Here is a 17,154-nt window from a genome sequence, read left to right on the forward strand (position 1 = left end):
TGTCATTTAATGAATGAAAGGCAAACTTAGTTACATATTTACAAAAAATATTTCAAAACCTAACAACACTGACAGTAACAAATAGAGTGTTAACAGCGAGTGTGCTTTCATTATCAGAAATGTGTATATTAAACAGACATCTTTAACTGCACACTAGTTGCTCACTATAGTAATTACCATTTTTATCATCTGTAATTTAATGGATGACCGATTGTGAGCACAGAATGTAATGAAGATTGATGGATTAATTTGAAATTGACAAAAAAAAGGGGGGGGGGGGGGTTAGGACTATAGTGGAAATACAGGATGAGAGAGATTTAAATGGTTTACTAAAGGACTGGTAGGATGTGCGTCCAAGGTCTATAGAGGGCATCAGTGAGAATGAAATGAACCGAATCTGCTTTAAAAACTGTGAAGAAGAGGAAGCTGCAAATCCAAGAGAGTATGAAGTCAAAACAAGAGCAGTGCTGCCTGCTGAAAAGGACGTTTGGCAGCCCAAATAGATGTTATCTGAGCTGTCAGAGCCTAAATTTATATGTATTAACTTTAAATATTTATCAGAAATTCATGTTTATTGCCTGTGAAATTCCAGTTATAATATCAGCAATTAGTACTAATGAAGATTCTTAACTATTTGCCAGGCTACCATCCATCAATATATTAGTCAATGAATAGAAATTATTATATTTATATATTTATTTATATAATATATATAATTATATTTGAAGCTCATTCGTTAAGTTTCTCATGCTTTTATTATCATGTATTTTATTAACACATGAATTTAGTAAGATAGAGCATGTAGCACGAGGATTTACATTCTGTACAGCATACAACATCCTGTATCCTTAGACCCTCAATCCAGATATAGCCTTGTGGGATACCTGCTACAGTTACATATAATACATTGCTTTGATTCAGCACAGTCATACCTTTCCAGCAAACTTTCATTGGCGTTTCAGGGACTATCCTAGACAAAGCTGCATTCAAATAAATAAATACATTCATCATAGACCCTCGTATTTGATATTTGTGCTTATTGTACTTCTGTTTGTAGTACTGTATTTCCTCAGTGCATCAAGATGTTCACATTCTGATTTTTCAAACATGTAGAGAACCCTCAGGAGCAGGAGGGATCCCTCTTTCAGGATAGATGCAATAGATATTGTGTGTACAGAATAGACCAAGATAGCAAAATTACAGTATGGAAAAACAGGATGACAGAATTATAGATAAATTGATAACATATATGAAGAATCTGATCAAGAGGATGGTGCCGCCAAACAGATAGGACCTGAACTACAAAACCTTCTCTCACCATGCAGACCTGGAAAGAGGACAGACTACACACACACACAGCTGGGAAACTCATGTCACACCATTCACATACACAGAAGGAAGAGAGGGCAGGCTGAATCTCCTGAAGGATGAAGACCCAAATGGCACCGACAGCCAAGGAAATGAGAGCAGCCGATGGACCAGTACAGAGAAGCCTGAGTGGAAAGAGAGGACAAGGAGGACAGAACAGGGAGAGAGAGGGAGAAGGAGGCACACAGCTTGGATGCTCATGTGCTAGTGGGAAAACAAACAAATGATAGGTTTTCTTTTTTTGAAACCAGGGTGACACAGGGCCCCTCCTCAAGACAAGAGCAGTGAGGCAGGACCCACCTTAGGGCCCTTATCATGGCATATGATATTCAAGATTACTTTATTATCATTTCTCAGTACTTACATACATTGAAATGAAATTCTGTTTCTCCCAGACCAAAAACAGTGCACTAGTAGAATTATTTAAACAAATTTAACTACAAAAATATATGATTCCTAAAAATATATTAAGAACGTTTCAGAAACACAAGTAAAGGAATTATACAATATCAAGCACAAACCAGTTGACGCAGTCGCAGGAGCCTGAGGCTTTCGAGGCCCCTGGACATCTGGGGCAGTCGCCCGCTTTTGCCAGTTAGACAGGAGTCGGATCATGAATGTATTATAAGAGCTCTTATAATACATTCATGAGTCGGATGTGAACTATCTTGACAGTGAAGCTCTTTGGCCCGGCCTGCCGGGGCCATTGTGCTCTCTGCTGGTTGACATGGTGTATTACACAGTCCAGTTCCTGGTTGATAACACGCTTTCGGCGACTCTTGGTTCACCACGACAACATCAACTTTTAAAGCATGGAATGAGTCGGTTCTTAGTTTGCCAAAGAGACTTTAAGCGACAATAAGGGTGACACTCAGCTGTGCCGGCTGCAGGTTTAGCCCAAGGCATGCCTCTGTAGACTCTGCAGGTTTGCTCACAGTAGCTTTGCCAGCTTGCAACCGCCAGCTAAGCTAGCTAAGTTGCTAGCTTAGCTACATTGCAGTCCAAAATGACTGACTGCTGCGCCGCAGCCAACTGTGATTATCGACAAGGGGAATCCGATAAGACTGCTCCACTTTTCAGCTTTCCTTTGGATCAGGAGCGGTGAGAGTTCTGCTTATTTCCTTCAGATGTGGATTATAAATGAGCATGCAAAATGAATGTGTTAGCTATCCGCCTTTAGCAATGTTAGCTTCACATCATGTTGGCTAACAGTGACACAACTCTGTCGAAAATGGCGCAGACTAACGTTACTCTTGAAAGAAAAGTCCGTGTGAATTACACTCCGTTCACTCATTCTGGCTCGGAGAGCGACTATAGCGTGTGATATTGGCCCTATCAATTTATCTTTGTGTTCAGTCATTTCACAAACCAAGAGAAACCTTAGCTGAAAACTTTTTGTGTAGTAATTTAAATCGCCATCGGTAAACGACACCTACCGTCTCAATGGTGTGGCAACGTTAGTGGGACTGACGTTAGCTTAGCAAAATGAATAGACCTCAGTGATAGTGCCGTTTGGCATTGTTGTGGCTGTTGCATACAAAACTGCACAAACTACTCGGTCATCTTGCAGGACAGCCCATTGTGAATAATATAAACTTATATTTACGTCGTTTTAACAGGTGAATAAATTACGGTCTAGCGCCTCCTGTCCTGCTGCTGTTGCCTCATAACCGGCGGTGTTTTCTGTTTTTTGTTTGTTTTTTAATTTATGTTCTGGTAGTATTTAGCAAGTAAAGTCATGTTATCTTGCTTTAAAACCAATTCACAATATTTAAATATAAAAGACTTAAAGTGAACCACAGCTGCAAGCCCGCTTGGTAAATCACAGTACTGTATCTGTGGACAGGAAGCGTAACCCGCAAGCCAAAGAAAAGACTGCTTACTGATGGTCACGGGCTCCCAAAATATTTCATGTCCAGCCCTGCAGTGAGTGTGTGTGTGTGTGTGTTTTTTTTCTTGCCTTGTCTCTCTTCGCTTTATTATTATAATTACTATTATTATTATTTATTTTCTTTTGCCGCGGCTCATTTTGTCGTGAGCTGGGACGAACTATAGACATGAAACTTTACCCAATAACTGGAAATGATGTGTAAGTGCTTCACAAGAAACGTAACAGCTATCGTCCAAGTGGTGGCGCTATATTCACATTCCCCAAACATTTTTTTTGAAAGGCAGGGACACCCACACAGTGAGTCTGATTGACTTGAAATTTCACACATTAGTTCAGCTCAGTGTGCTCTACAAAAAGCCATAAAAAAACCCATAAAAGTCCGCCATGATGTTTTTTTGTTTGTTTGTTTTTACTAATTTGCATAATTTGAATAACAGTAATGTGTATACAACTTTCTGGATTTTGACTTTATCAACGCCAAATTTAGTGTACAGCATTGCGAGAGATACACATTTCTATTATATACGAGCAAGATCGGTCCAACAACATGGCTGCCATCAACCAAAATATATTCACAAAGGGCGGGGCTTAATCGGCCATAACTCATTAACCATTTGTACAGTCATCATAAGTCTCGGTAGATAACTTCAGTCCGTTACAGGGAATAGGTCCTCCAAAGCATTTTGAGCCCAACCCATATGGGGTCTCACAAATGCCGAAAACATGTACCTCAAATACAAGTAAAAAGAATTTCACCAGTTTTGGTGAACATGCTCTGGGGACAGGTATTAACAAAATCTGAAGTGCCATATTGATTGGTGCAAGTGGGTGTGGCCTATCACATATTTGCTCATAACTCAAAATGCCTTTGAGCAATCCTGATTTAACTCGCTGGACACATCCCTCAAGTTTCATTCAAATCCCATGAGGGGGGCCAAATGGTGGAACCTTTGCACTTATTGAAATGCTGCATGCATTGTAAGGATGAAACAAGTATGTGCTTGGTCTCACTTCTCTAAACAGAATTAAACTAGCTGAAGTGACTTTACACACCTTTGTGAAGCCTGAAACCTGCTGCTTGCAGCTTTATTTTTGGCCAATTGAGCTGCTTCATTCTGTTGAGTGCAAATAGGTTTGAACCTGCAAATTGCTGCTTGCAGCTATCTTTTTTCTTCCTGTGGTTGCACCCACCTGATATTGTGTTAAATTAAGGGAAATGAATCTCATTTGCTCATGAGAAAATCTAACCACTTTATTCTGTTCATGGATCAATAAAATCATTAACGGAAAGGGAGAGAATGAAAGAAAAGTAGGATGGAAGACAGTAAAAAAATAAAGGGATATGCAAAATGATAAAGGCAATTTTGGTTTCTCATCATTGCCAAAACTGAGGCAGGGTTGTGTTATATATGCAGCTTAACATAAGCAGATTGGGTTGGTCAAGTGTGTCAGTGGTTGTGCCAAGTTCATGTAATTGTTGCAGACATGACCTCTTATAGCATACCATCACTGTGCATGTGTAGTAAGCATCAAAATCATTTCTCACAGATTTGTGTACGGATGTTATGTTTGTCTTTAAGTATAGTTGATCTCTCAGTTTCCCAGTGAAAATAGCAATTGGTATTGATTTCAGTTGCCAACTGAAAACAAATACCTTATACATGGATTTGGACCGATATAATAATTGTGTGTCTATTTGCACACACTTGTAATAAAAACATTAACATCCTATTTGTTTTTCACATAGTAAGCATTTTAACTCTCTGAGATGAGAAAAAAGTGTCACTTTTGTAATAGTTACTGAATTATATTTAGTCTGTAATTAACTATTGTTGAATGAATTTTTTGAGCCACTAATGTGTCGTCATCTAACAATCTATATCAACAAAGTAATCAAGCTCAAGCAGGCCTGTCAGTTTCTGTCTATAATGAACCTTTTAGACCTATGCTGGCATTTTATTAATGTAAGGGGTCACCATGCTCAACCTTGTTAAACTGGTGAATCATAACTAGTAGTGTTTTAGTCTTTGAATGCGACCCCAACAATTTATGCTGCAGTTTTTCTGTATTTTTCAGCTGTGAACAATGGTTGAACAACTGTCATCGCCAAGATTTGGCATCAGAACCTCCTGAAGAGCTGCACAGGCTGTACAGACTTTGTGCGAAGCACTTCGAGCCCTCTATGATCTCTCATCAGGTAAGAAGAATATCTGTTGCCTATTACCCTTTGTGAGTAACATTGTTATAAAAACAATATTAACTCCTATTAACTCTTTTTTTCCCCTTGTTTTGTTGTTGTGAGCTAAAACTACAGGCTAATAACGACAGCACTTATTATTGTCATAACTTCTAGGATAACCTGAAGTACCAGTTTATCAGGTACACCTGTACAATGAAATGCAAGTTAATACGACAGCCTTGTTATAAATCGTATCTTTGTTTATCTTATAATGTTCAAAGAAACACATACATTTCCATCCTGTTTCTTGGATATAAGTGTAGTCTTTTCCTGGTTTAAAAGGCTGCATTACAGTAAAGTGATATAATTTTCTGAGCTTATCAGACTGTTCTAGCTGTTTTGTTATTTGCTTATACCGACTTAGTCATTATATCCAGATTACTGATGATTATTTATCAAAAATATCATTGTGTAAATATTTTGTGAAAGTACCAATAGTCATCCCTACAATATTGATGCAATATCGATATTGAGGAATTTGTTTAAAAAAATATTGTGATATTTGATTTTGTCCATATCGCCCAGTGCTATAAGTTATGAATTTAATAGCTGACAACTAGTCGATTGATTGACTAATTGTTGCAGCTAAATGTAATGCAATTCAGTTAACCCCACCAATGGCTACAGCTTCAAAAAATCCCACAGATTTGTGTCAACACTACTCTCACTACAATGTCAACAAAAAGAGAAAATTGTAAGCTACAGGTGTACCAGATAAACATGGAACTCAATGTATAACACACAGTGGCATAGATAATGTGCTGTACAAAAGGGAAAAAATAATTCTGCAGGTTATTATATAAGGCCACTACAATACAGTAAGTAAGACACCATTTAATATGCTTTGACTAAATCACACTGATCGTTTACTGCAACAAAATGTTTTGTTGATCAACAGTATCAATGTGGTTCGGTTTTTAAGTAATGACATCTTTTAACCAACAAGAACACTTGATTTTGTTGAGTTTGTTGATGGAACATTTGTTTAAAAAAAAAAAAAAAGTTTTTCCATCTGTACAAAGTGCTGATAATAGTTTTGTTACTATGTAGTTCTAAATCCTACTATCCCACTATCACTAACTTGTTCAGGTGGAATTACCTATTTTATAGGTAATTCACACATTATAGTACATTATAGTATATTGAGGCTAAGCATGAAAGTGTGATCTGCTGTTTTTGTCTTTTAGAGTGCCTCCAGTTGTGTCTTAAGGGAAGATGCTGTTCCAACAATCTTTGACTTTACAACGCCTGTGAATAATCAATCAACCTACAACAGGAAACGAGCTAGAGATCCTGTAAGTGTGTCACTCGGCACTTAAAATGGCTACTCTTTGTCCTTTTTTATCAGATATTAAAACACTATAAATGCAAACCTGTAATTATCCTTTTCATCTACCTAGTCGGAAGAGGAACCTGCTTCTGTGAAGAAAACAAAAGGTACAGTGGCTGGCTCAATTTATTAGTGAAGAAGTCCCTCATTTAACCTCTTCCACTCACCCCTCCTTCCATAGACCCATTTTTGTCTTTTTGTACGGGAGGAGGGGATCATTAGGGGGAGACAGGTCAACAGTATATGCCACATAGAAATGGTAAACATCATCTCAAAGCTGGGAATATTATGATGGAAGTATATGGTGGTCGTCCCTATGCTCAGTTAGGTCTCATAAGTGGTTGCAGCAATTTATGAGTTGATACCATTTGTTACACAGATTTGGTGCAAAATCTAACCATTTTTGACCACCCGAGAATTGATAAAAATGGTCAAAAATCCTACCAATATACCCCCCTTAACACACCAAGACCTTGAGGAACACCATAGAAAAATTCATGCTGTGATTTGTTAAGAGACTTTTGACATTTGGAGATTTCTATAAGAATTGCATTTTTCGGCGATTGGATGGTGAGCACTTCTGTTCTGAAGATTGCTCAGAAACCCTTTTATTGTCAATGTACCTGAGCAAAGCCATATATCCTCTGAATGCCCTAGGTCTTTAGTTTGTGGTTGTAAAAATTCATGAGATCATAATAGGTATTTTTATACTGTGAGGTCAAGTTTCAAAAATGGTCTCACTATAATGAAATGGCTACTATGGGGACTAACATTATCACTCATGAATACAATTGGACTCAATGGATCCACAAAAGTCTCAGCTTTCCGGTCAGACCCAATTTATGCAATTTAGGGACCCCAGTATGCCGAAATTTTCAAATACACCATTTTCAGATTAGGCATACACTTATATTGCATGCAAAGAAATGCATGGTTTTTGCCCAAAACTGCATGGGATTGGTATAAAGTGGGCATGTCTGTAAAGGGGAGACTTGTGGGTGCCCACAGAACCCATTTTCATTCAGATATCTTGAGGTGAGAGGTTAAGGGTTTAAAATCCTTGAGTTTTGGTTACAGTATTAGCACTTGTTGTTAATATTGATTCACTGATAGAATTTGGGATTTTACAAAAAATCATCTCAGCCTTTCAATTAGTATTTTCTCTTTCCCATCAGAAAACACAGCAACACCAGAAGTGACTGAGGAGACAAGAGAATATTCTGGAGAGAACAGTGTAACGCCTGACCAGCAAAATGATAAACAAACTCAAGAGGATGTAGCCACCTCCAAAGCAAAAGAGACTCTTAAAGTCTATTTCAAGGAAATCCTGGCACTGACCGGATTTAGCATCAATGGTGCAAACATCAACACTGACGAGCCAATTGGAGGCGCAAGGGGTCAGCAGTCTCTCAATCGTATCTGTGTGGAGAAAATTGACAAGAAAGAAATCCTCCAGTTCGGTGAGGACCTCATGCGAGAGGAGATCCAAAACAGCCTCAGATTGGCACGATTCTTCTCCATTCTGCTTCAGGATGTGACAAGTATAGAGGGAAAGGATCAGATCCCAGTTTTCATCAGGTCAGTCACAGTAGCTGGGTTTCCACAGAAGCACCTCGTTGGGTTCCTACCATGCGATGTGGATGCAGAGAATCTGTTTTACATGCTTCTCTCAGAGTTACGAAATAAGTGGGGGCTGAGGATGGAGCACTGCAGAGGACTCACTTATCTGGTTACAGGCAGTATGTGTCAGAAAATGCGAGACCTTACCTGCAGGATTCTGCAGGAGTTTCCACAAGTGGTTTTATCACCAAGTGACCCATATGCATTTAACATATGGATTATTCGCTGCATGCCTGTGCCCGCCATTCAGAATGTTGCAGACACTGTAGAGGAGGTGGCTTCATTACTCAGGAGAGCACCAGAGCTTTGCAAGAGATTGGAAGGAAAGATCCAGATGACATACGGGCATATGAAAGGAGAAGTGGACAGGATCAAGGCAGCTCTCAGTGTGAATTGGGAATATGGCACCGATGCCTTCCAGACCATGCTGGATATTCTGGAGCCATTCCTGAACTGCATCAATGAGATGATTTCAAAGGTGGATGAAGATACTGCTGAACAGATGGCCAAGCTCAAGCCAGTTTTAAAGAACTTCAATTTCATCATCACACTTGTTGTTCTGAAGAACACCCTCTGTTGTGTGAGCATACTCAACTCAAGTCTCAGGGGAATAATTAGCATCAGCAGTACCTTGCAGTACACAATTTCCAATGCCTTAAAGCTGGTAAGCAAATATCAACAGGAGATTGCAATATTTCACAGGAAATGGTTCTCAGATGCAGTTGGTCGAGCAAAGAAGCTGGGAGTTGAGGTCACGAAACCAGAGATGGACCAAGGAGACACAACTGAAATCCCACTGGAGGACTTTTATAGAGAAACTCTGGGCCGGCCTATCTTGCAGTATCTTGTTGCAGAGGTGAAGCGAGTGTTCAGCACAGAGATGGTGAGGATTCTCAGATGGCTCTCATTAGTGCCATCTTACATGGCTGATCACAATTTCAGCATTCGCAGGGATAAGGTAGCAGACGCCAACTTGAACAACCTTGCAAGGCCAGACACATTCTACGAAGAGCTTGGTTGTTGGGAAGTGAAGTGGAGGCATGCAAGCAAGCGCAGAATCCTTCCGACCACAGTGTTTGCTACCCTGAAGATTCCAGATATTGGGTTTTACCCGAATGTGCAGAGCCTGCTGAGGGTCCTGGGCACTGTTCCATGTGTAAATGCAGAGGCAGATGTGTATGGCCAATACCATATGGTACTGGAGCGTTGCCACTCCTACCTGAGAGCCACACCAGAGGAACAAAGACAATGCAGCATGGCATATCTCTATGTCAACCAAGATGTGCACTTCAATGTTGAACAAATGGCGGAGTCATATGCCCAGAAGCATCCAGACATCCTGCAGTTGCTGCAAATGGTGAGTAGATTGTCATAAGCAGAATATTATTGACATTTTATAGCCCACTTGAGTGATAGAACAACTATTTAACCTGAAATGACATTATACTTTGTGTGTGTTACAGGATGATGACACAAAAGAAAAGCCTCCCCAAGGTGAGATGACTTTTTAAATTGTTTAAGGTTTCAATATACTGCAATTGTGGTTATTTGAGGCAAGGTGGTTCTGAACATAGAGCTATATACACAAAGATGGGCAGCATACAGAATGTAGTTATATTTTTGCTATATGAAAGGCTCATGCAAAAGTTTCGGAACTAAATGACTAGTGGACTTGAGGGGAAATATCTTATTTTTGTTGAACTACAAATAAATATGCACACTTAAATTATTTGCTCTAATTTCAGTGGCAACCCATGGAAACCATGCTGAAAAGGACACTGAAGAAGAATTACAGCTCATAAACCTAGAGATGGATGCTGAAAGGCTCGTGGAGATGAAGTGTGCAGAGACTGATAGGGAAGCTCTTAAATCTGCTTTGCAGGCTGCAGTGACAGCTGCATACAGCAGTCAAAACAAGCAGAGTGAAGTTTCTCCTAATCAGGATGGAGAGGTTGAGTATGTGACCAAGTCTGAAATGAAAGAAGTTCTAACTGTGTGCGAGAATGCCGTCAGGGAGGGAATCCTCCTGGAAGTGGGGAGTTCATTCTTTTCCATATTCATCGACCGTGTTGTGAAGTTTGGGGAGAAAGACTATCTTCCGCTTTTCCTTAGATTTGTGGACAGTTTTGATGTCATGCGCCTGGAGTTGATGGGATTCCTAGAGACAGATCTTGATTGCGATGCCATGGTACAGCGTCTCCTGGAAATAGTAACAGTCGAGTGGCATCTTGATTTGAATAACTGCAGAGGGCAAGCATACCTAGGCTCTGGTGATGTTTCCTACAAGCTGAAAGCTTTTGCTTGCAAAGTCCAAGAGAAGTATCCTCTTGCTATTAGCACACACTGCTCTTCCTACTCTTTCAACACATGGTGGTCAAAATCCATCCCAGTGCCTGCTGTTAAAAGAGCCCTGGATACATTTGAAGAAGTTGTGATGTTTTTTGGCAGCAGTGATACTCTAGAAAAACAGCTAGACCACGTAATAGCCTTTGGTCTTAGAGAGAGCTATGAAAAGGTCCAAGAGTTGCAAGGAAAGTTCTGTTCCCTTTGGCAAGAAAAGCATGATTCTTATGAGGTGTTTGTGCAGATGTTGGAGCCCTTGGTCGAGTGTCTAGAGAAAATCAAAAACAACCCACAGAGATGGAAAGCCATTGTGTCTGAACGAGCTGGGGCACTTCTCCACAAAGTAATGGAATTTGATTTCATCATTGCCATGGTGGTCTTGAAGAATGCTTCCTCCTTTACCAGAGAACTGAGTGCAGGTCTCCAGAAGGACCACTTCAGTGCTGCATCCCAACTTTGCCAAATCAGTGGTATTGTGGCCACTCTGAACCGAGTAAAAACAAATATGAAGGTGTTTCACCAGAACTGGTTTGACGAGGCCTGTGCGATGGCACAAAGTCTAAGAGTGCAGATTGAAGTACCTGAAACCTCTTTGCCAAGGGACGGCATGATGAAGCCAGTTGGCTTTTACAAAGATGGCTTAAGTGTGCCCCTGGTGGATAACCTTATCAATGCTGTGAAGGATCATTTTTCAGAAGATCACAAAGAAGCTCTCAACTTCCTTTCCCTGGTTCCATGCTCAGTTACAGTGAGTTACATGTTTGAGAGCTTGAAGTCAAAGCCTCCTCTCTACAGCAGTGATCTTCCGGATGCTGACAACTTCTTCACAGAGCTGTGCTGTTGGAGAGTAACATGGAAGACCAAAGTTGCCTCTGTGACCATCCCAGGTTCAATATTTCACACATTGCGTCTGCCTCTTATGCAGTACTTTGGGAACATCAATGCACTGCTGAGGATTATGTCTGTGCTGCCCAGCACAGCACTTGAAGACTGTGGTGTTGTAATGCGCCACAAGAAGTTCCAAGATTACCTGAGGAATACAAATCCCAAAGACCGGTCCCCATGCTTGGCTATGCTGGAGGTGGGCACAGACTTCCGCAGGGACCTGGACCGCATGGTGACCCAGTGTTTGAAGGTTACTCCACAAGCCTTGGAGGGTATCTGTCTGGTAAGTGCTTGTATTCTGTATTTTAGGTGCTACCTCTTTAAAGATTCCCTCTAGACATGTTTTAAGAATTATAAAAATACTCAACTGTCAACGATAATTTGTGTCTAATATGAAAGTTCTTTTTTTTTTCATAAATATTTTTCATTTTCAAAGACACAAAATGTCTCCTCCACTGAAAAATCCATTCTCAATGTATGTGATGTCACAAATCATGCTTGTAGGTATACTGCTGATATTCTGGGTTATCTTATGGATTGTATAAGCAAAAATAAGCCTTGGCTTCAGCCTATTCCTTTTTCGATGGTTGATTGTGTGATTGATTTTTTTTTTTTTTTTGAGTAAGGTGGATTGGTATAGAGAAGTGTGGTGATGTTTTTGTCGGTTGCATGCCCACACAAATTGTTGTTATGTGTGACCGAAATAAACCATTCATTCATTCATTCATACACACTTTTAACTCAGATTTCAGTGGTTCCCTTCACTGCACATACATCATTCTGCACAGTGGAGCTCAAACATTCAACTAAAGTAACAAAGAGCAAAAAACATTTTTAAGTGGAGCCGGACTTTAAGTTTCTATTTTTAATCATCAGTGAGTGCGGAATTAACCTTTTCTATCTGGATGTGTTTACAGGACAATGAATCCAAAAGTTTCATCAGGAACTCTGACAACAATATGGAAGGTATGGTTGTTGAGATAAGTTTTTGAATGCGATTATTAACAGATCATATGTAACAACTAATTGCATGACTTAAATAATGTTCATACTACATAATTGAAAACAAATGAACTAGATAAAGTAATCTTTGTATTATTTATTAATTTCTTTATTTGCTATTGATTTAATTTTTGCCATGACCACTGTTATGTGTTCTGTGTTTTTCTCTGATATGGTTTAGTGGATTGTGTCAAGGAGGAAGATGATGAGCCCAAAATTCAGCAATCTCCTGACAAGAATGAGGACCACGACATGAAAACAGCAGATGAGAATGGGCACACAGGAGATAATCGTCAAAGTTTGGCGAGGGTATTCAGACTGGCCGCACTGCTGGGGAAAAAGAATAGCAGTTTCTCTGACCTCTCAGAAGAGGAACAAGAGCTTTTCATCCAGGAGCTTAGCATGTGCCACTGGTTCAGAAGGGAGGGCAAATGCACACCATCAATCAGTGAGGCTGAAACGGTGAAACTACTCATAGAGGGAATCAGAGATGTCATACTCAAGGAAATACAGGAATCTCCATTCTTCTCACTTATTACAGACAAACCTGTCAAAATTGCTGATAAGACGCACCTACCTGTTTTTGTTAGGTACGTTGGAGAATCTGCACCAAAAGTCGAGCTCATGGGTTTCTTACCATTTGATGAAAACGGTCATGTTGATACACAAGCAAGAAAACTTGCAAAAATTCTCACTGAAGAATGGGGCTTACCAATGTCTCACTGTCGAGGACAAGCATTCATGCACTTGGGCTCAGGATACCAAAGCCTGAAGAAAATGTCTTTGGATTTCCTCAAGAGCTATCCGCTCTCTGTTGTGACACCAAGTGAGTCTTGTGGCCTTGCCCACTGGCTGGCAGGAAGCGTGCCTTGCCCCTCAGTAGCAAAAATGCTGGACATCACTGAAGACCTGCTGCTGTTCTTTGATGAATCTCCTTGTCTGGAGGGACAGTTGGCACAGGCTGTTGATGGGCTTTTGAATATGCCAAGAGAGGCCCTGGAGGAAATTCCAGAAACATGTTGTTCGAGGTGGAAAAAGAGAGAGGACTTCTTTGACATACTTGCTGACACATTGGAGGGCATCCTCAGCTGCCTAGATGCTGTCAGTTCTAATGCTACAGGTGCCAAGTCAATGCATGCACAAGTTCTCTCTACCGCTCTGAGAAATATGGACTTCATTGTCACCCTTGTGATTTTGAAGAATGCTTGTGCTCCTCTTCGTAACTGTAGCACCGTCTTCCGTTGTGGAAACCCTGCTGATATTCTCTGTGAAGTGGAAAAAATCCCCTCAATCATAGAGACTCTTAACAAAATGTTGGAAAATGTAAGCACTGTGCACTCCTCTTGGTTTGAGCAGGCATTCCAGTTAGCAACTAAGGTAGCTCCTGAGCAAGTGTGCTTCTCAGAGGAATCCAACAGCTATGAATCTCCAGAGATATATTACAGAGAAAACTTAAGCGTTCCTCTCCTCAGAAGTCTCATTGATGAAATGAAGTACAGCTTCTCAGACAGCCACTTAAAGGCCCTGTCAGTCCTGTCCTTGCTGCCCTCCTGCAATCCACAGCCCATTCTGTCAGAGTCCACAGATAAGCCATTCAGTCTCTACCTAACAGATCTTCCTGAACCTGAAGCAGCAGAGCAGGAAATCAACGCCTGGGCCACCGTCTGGAGAGAGAAATACCAGGATGTTGCGCCTCCAACATCTATTGCTGAAACATTAGTCCATCCTGAGTCAAAGAGTCACCCAGCCGTTACCTTACTGCTTAGGCTAGTAGCTGTCCTGCCTAGTGTCAGTATTGAGTGTGACCTGATGAAGACCACTTTGAATTCCATGAGGGATCTATTAAGAAACACTGTGTGCAAAGGCAACAGAACCGTTCATGTGATGCTCCTCTCTCACTACGCCACACTGCAGAGACTGCCAGAAGTCATTGGGAAGTGTATAGAGGTTGATCCTGAAAGCAGTCTGTCTCTTTCACAGGTAAGTTTAAAATAGTTTCCTTCGTTAAATCATCATGTTGTATGAGAAAACAAACAAAAATATAGTGTTCTCACAGTCATTCCAATCAGCATTAAATAACTAAACTTATTGTTTTTAGGTGATGGACACTTTAGAAAGACTAAAGTTGGACTGTGGTAAGTGCATTTGTGGCAACTTGATAATGAATTGCTGTGTTTCTTTCTGATAATGAAGATATGATAAACAGTAAATTGGAAGGAGGTATTTTGTGTATGAAGGTTGGTATAATATGTGATTTTTTTTTTTTTTTTTTTTTTTTAAATCAGGAAGCGTTGAAGTAAAACCAGTGGCACCAACAGAATCGCATGTGTCCGGTGTAGCAGAGAAGCCCGTCGATGGAGAGGTGAAATCGGCTGAAGTGATACTGGAGGCTGTTCAAGGACTAAGAACACCCGTGTCTTTCTATGAGACACAACTACGTGAAGAAATTCTCAAGGACCTCTGGGACTCTCAGTTCTTCACAGTTATAACTGAGCAGGCTGTTGAAATTGACAGTGTGCTCTATGTCCCGTTGTGCATCAGGTACTTAAACAAAGAGGACATCCAGTGCGAGGAAACATTGGCTTTCATCCCCTTCAGTGAAGATCCAGTTGTCCTTGCAGATGCTATTGAGACTGCCCTGTCTGAGAAATGGGGGCTCAACATGGAGTACTGTAGAGGACAGGCCTTGCTGAGTGTTGGTGAAATTGGGGCTCAGATGAGGGCTGTAAGTTTAGTAATAGCTAAAAAGTACCCCCAAGCTATAAGAACTGTCAGCTCTGCCTGGTCCCTTAACGTATGGCTGGCTAAATCCTCTCCTGCAGAAGAAGCAGCTGACGGAGCAGTTCTGATAGGTAAAATACTACATTGGCTCACAGAGGATGCAAGACGCCAGAACAAACTGGAAGACATGATCATTCACGTTTTCCAGCACAATGAAGGAAAGGGCAACGAGCTGAGGGACAAACTCATCAAGAACTGGGAGAAGAGTCATGACATGCACGAGGTGATGGTGCAGATCTTAGAAGCAGTCTCGCTTTGCTTAAATGAGCTAAAAGGTGAGGGAAGCGCTTCAGACCAGCAGCAAGCATTGCAGTTCTTCAGTGCGATCAGAAACTTTGAGTTCATCCTATCAACAGTGGTGCAGAAGAACGTCTTGAGTGTCACCAAAAAGCTAAGTCAGTCTCTGCAGGGCAAACCCTTAGACATGTTACTTGCTGTGAATAATTTGCCAGATCTCAAAGCATCCCTCAGTAAACTGAAGAGTGATATTGACACACATCACAAGGCGTGGTTTGAGGAAGCTGTTGCGCTGGCTTCTAAACTTCACGTCACAATGTTGCATTCAGTGCTCCTGGAGCCATTGAGCGAGTTTTACAAAGATTCAGTAAGCATGAAGGTTGTAGAGCACTCAATAGCAGAAATTGATGACCTCTTCACAGAAAAGGTAATGGATACGTTGAGGTGTCTGGAGATTGTGCCTTACGCAATGTCCAAAGTAGAAACCAGCATTCTTAGTGGTCTTGTGTTTCGCCTGTACAAGGAGGACTTGCCAGATCAGGTCTCCCTTCACACTGAGATGAAGTTGTGGAAGGAGAAATGGTTGGATCCCCTGGCAGGCTATCTCCCAACTACTGTGCTTGATACCCTCAAGACGTCACAGATAAGAAGTTATAGTAATATTGAAACTCTCCTCAGACTCCAGGTCATCTTGCCATTTTCAAGGAGGGAGAGCAACTTCAGGCAGGGAAAAAGAAGCTTACAGGAGTTCATACAGCAGGAAAAGAGATCCCTCACTGAGCTACATCCTCTGTAATAGCTGCACGTCTTCCGTCATGGTTAGGAGATTTGAGCAATGCGTTTGAGAGATGTCACCGCCACCATACTTAAGAACTAGTGTGACTCAACCCCGTTTGAGGTCCTGAGTTCTGAATTCAATATTTCTGTGTACATTATTGATCTAAATTCTTTGAAATTTCCTTTTGTTGTTATCCTGCAAACCAAGCCCTATGTTATGTTTTTTTTTTTTTCCTTCATTCTTTAGTTTGTACAGTTGTACTGCCCAATGGGACCAGTGTCTTGGCAAAAAAAAGCAATGCTCCACTGACGGTTATCGATGCTTGTGTGCCTTGATGCAAAACTAATAATTCACCCCATGTATCATGATAATACAGATGTTGAAAAATGTCCCATTGGTGTTTGAAACAACTCTATTTTTATCATTACCAAAAATGACCAGACTGACTTCATTATCACCTTCATGAATTCATTATAATTATGAAATTGCACCCTTACCTTTCCTGGGCACAAATAGAAATGATTAGTTCCATCATGTCTTCTGATGATTTCCCATGTTTCCTGTCTCTTTGCAGGAATGAATTTGCTGTAAACGTATATTTGAAAGAATGTTTCCTTAATAGGGAAAACCTTCATATATATTTGTCAAAAAAGTAATAAAATGCTCCAAAAAGATTTGTT

At 40.6% G+C, this 17,154-nt stretch overlaps 1 protein-coding gene across 1 annotated transcript; it reads left to right on the forward strand.

The window, feature by feature from the left end:
• Positions 1 to 1,997: 1,997 nt before the first annotated feature.
• On the forward strand, positions 1,998 to 17,148 carry si:dkey-250d21.1 (uncharacterized). The gene is made up of 11 exons (XM_067607390.1): positions 1,998 to 2,469; positions 5,336 to 5,456; positions 6,686 to 6,793; positions 6,899 to 6,935; positions 8,004 to 9,805; positions 9,912 to 9,942; positions 10,194 to 11,959; positions 12,594 to 12,642; positions 12,860 to 14,658; positions 14,777 to 14,813; positions 14,964 to 17,148. Exons 1-11 carry the CDS (start codon positions 2,375 to 2,377, stop codon positions 16,490 to 16,492), a joined length of 7,374 nt encoding a protein of 2,457 aa, XP_067463491.1. The 5' UTR covers positions 1,998 to 2,374; the 3' UTR covers positions 16,493 to 17,148.
• The last annotated feature ends 6 nt before the right edge of the window (positions 17,149 to 17,154 follow it).

This window comes from Thunnus thynnus, chromosome 13, assembly GCF_963924715.1.
Source record: "Thunnus thynnus chromosome 13, fThuThy2.1, whole genome shotgun sequence".
NCBI lineage: Eukaryota > Metazoa > Chordata > Actinopteri > Scombriformes > Scombridae > Thunnus > Thunnus thynnus.

What these genes read in the sequence shown, in the direction of transcription:
- si:dkey-250d21.1 (XM_067607390.1), top strand. Translation starts at nt 2,375, where the DNA reads ATGACTGACTGCTGCGCCGCAGCCAACTGTGATTATCGACAAGGGGAA. An exon ending in CTCTGACAACAATATGGAAG is followed by an intron (nt 12,643 to 12,859) that starts GTATGGTTGTTG and finishes GATATGGTTTAG; the next exon opens with TGGATTGTGTCAAGGAGGAA. An exon ending in AAGACTAAAGTTGGACTGTG is followed by an intron (nt 14,814 to 14,963) that starts GTAAGTGCATTT and finishes TTTTTAAATCAG; the next exon opens with GAAGCGTTGAAGTAAAACCA.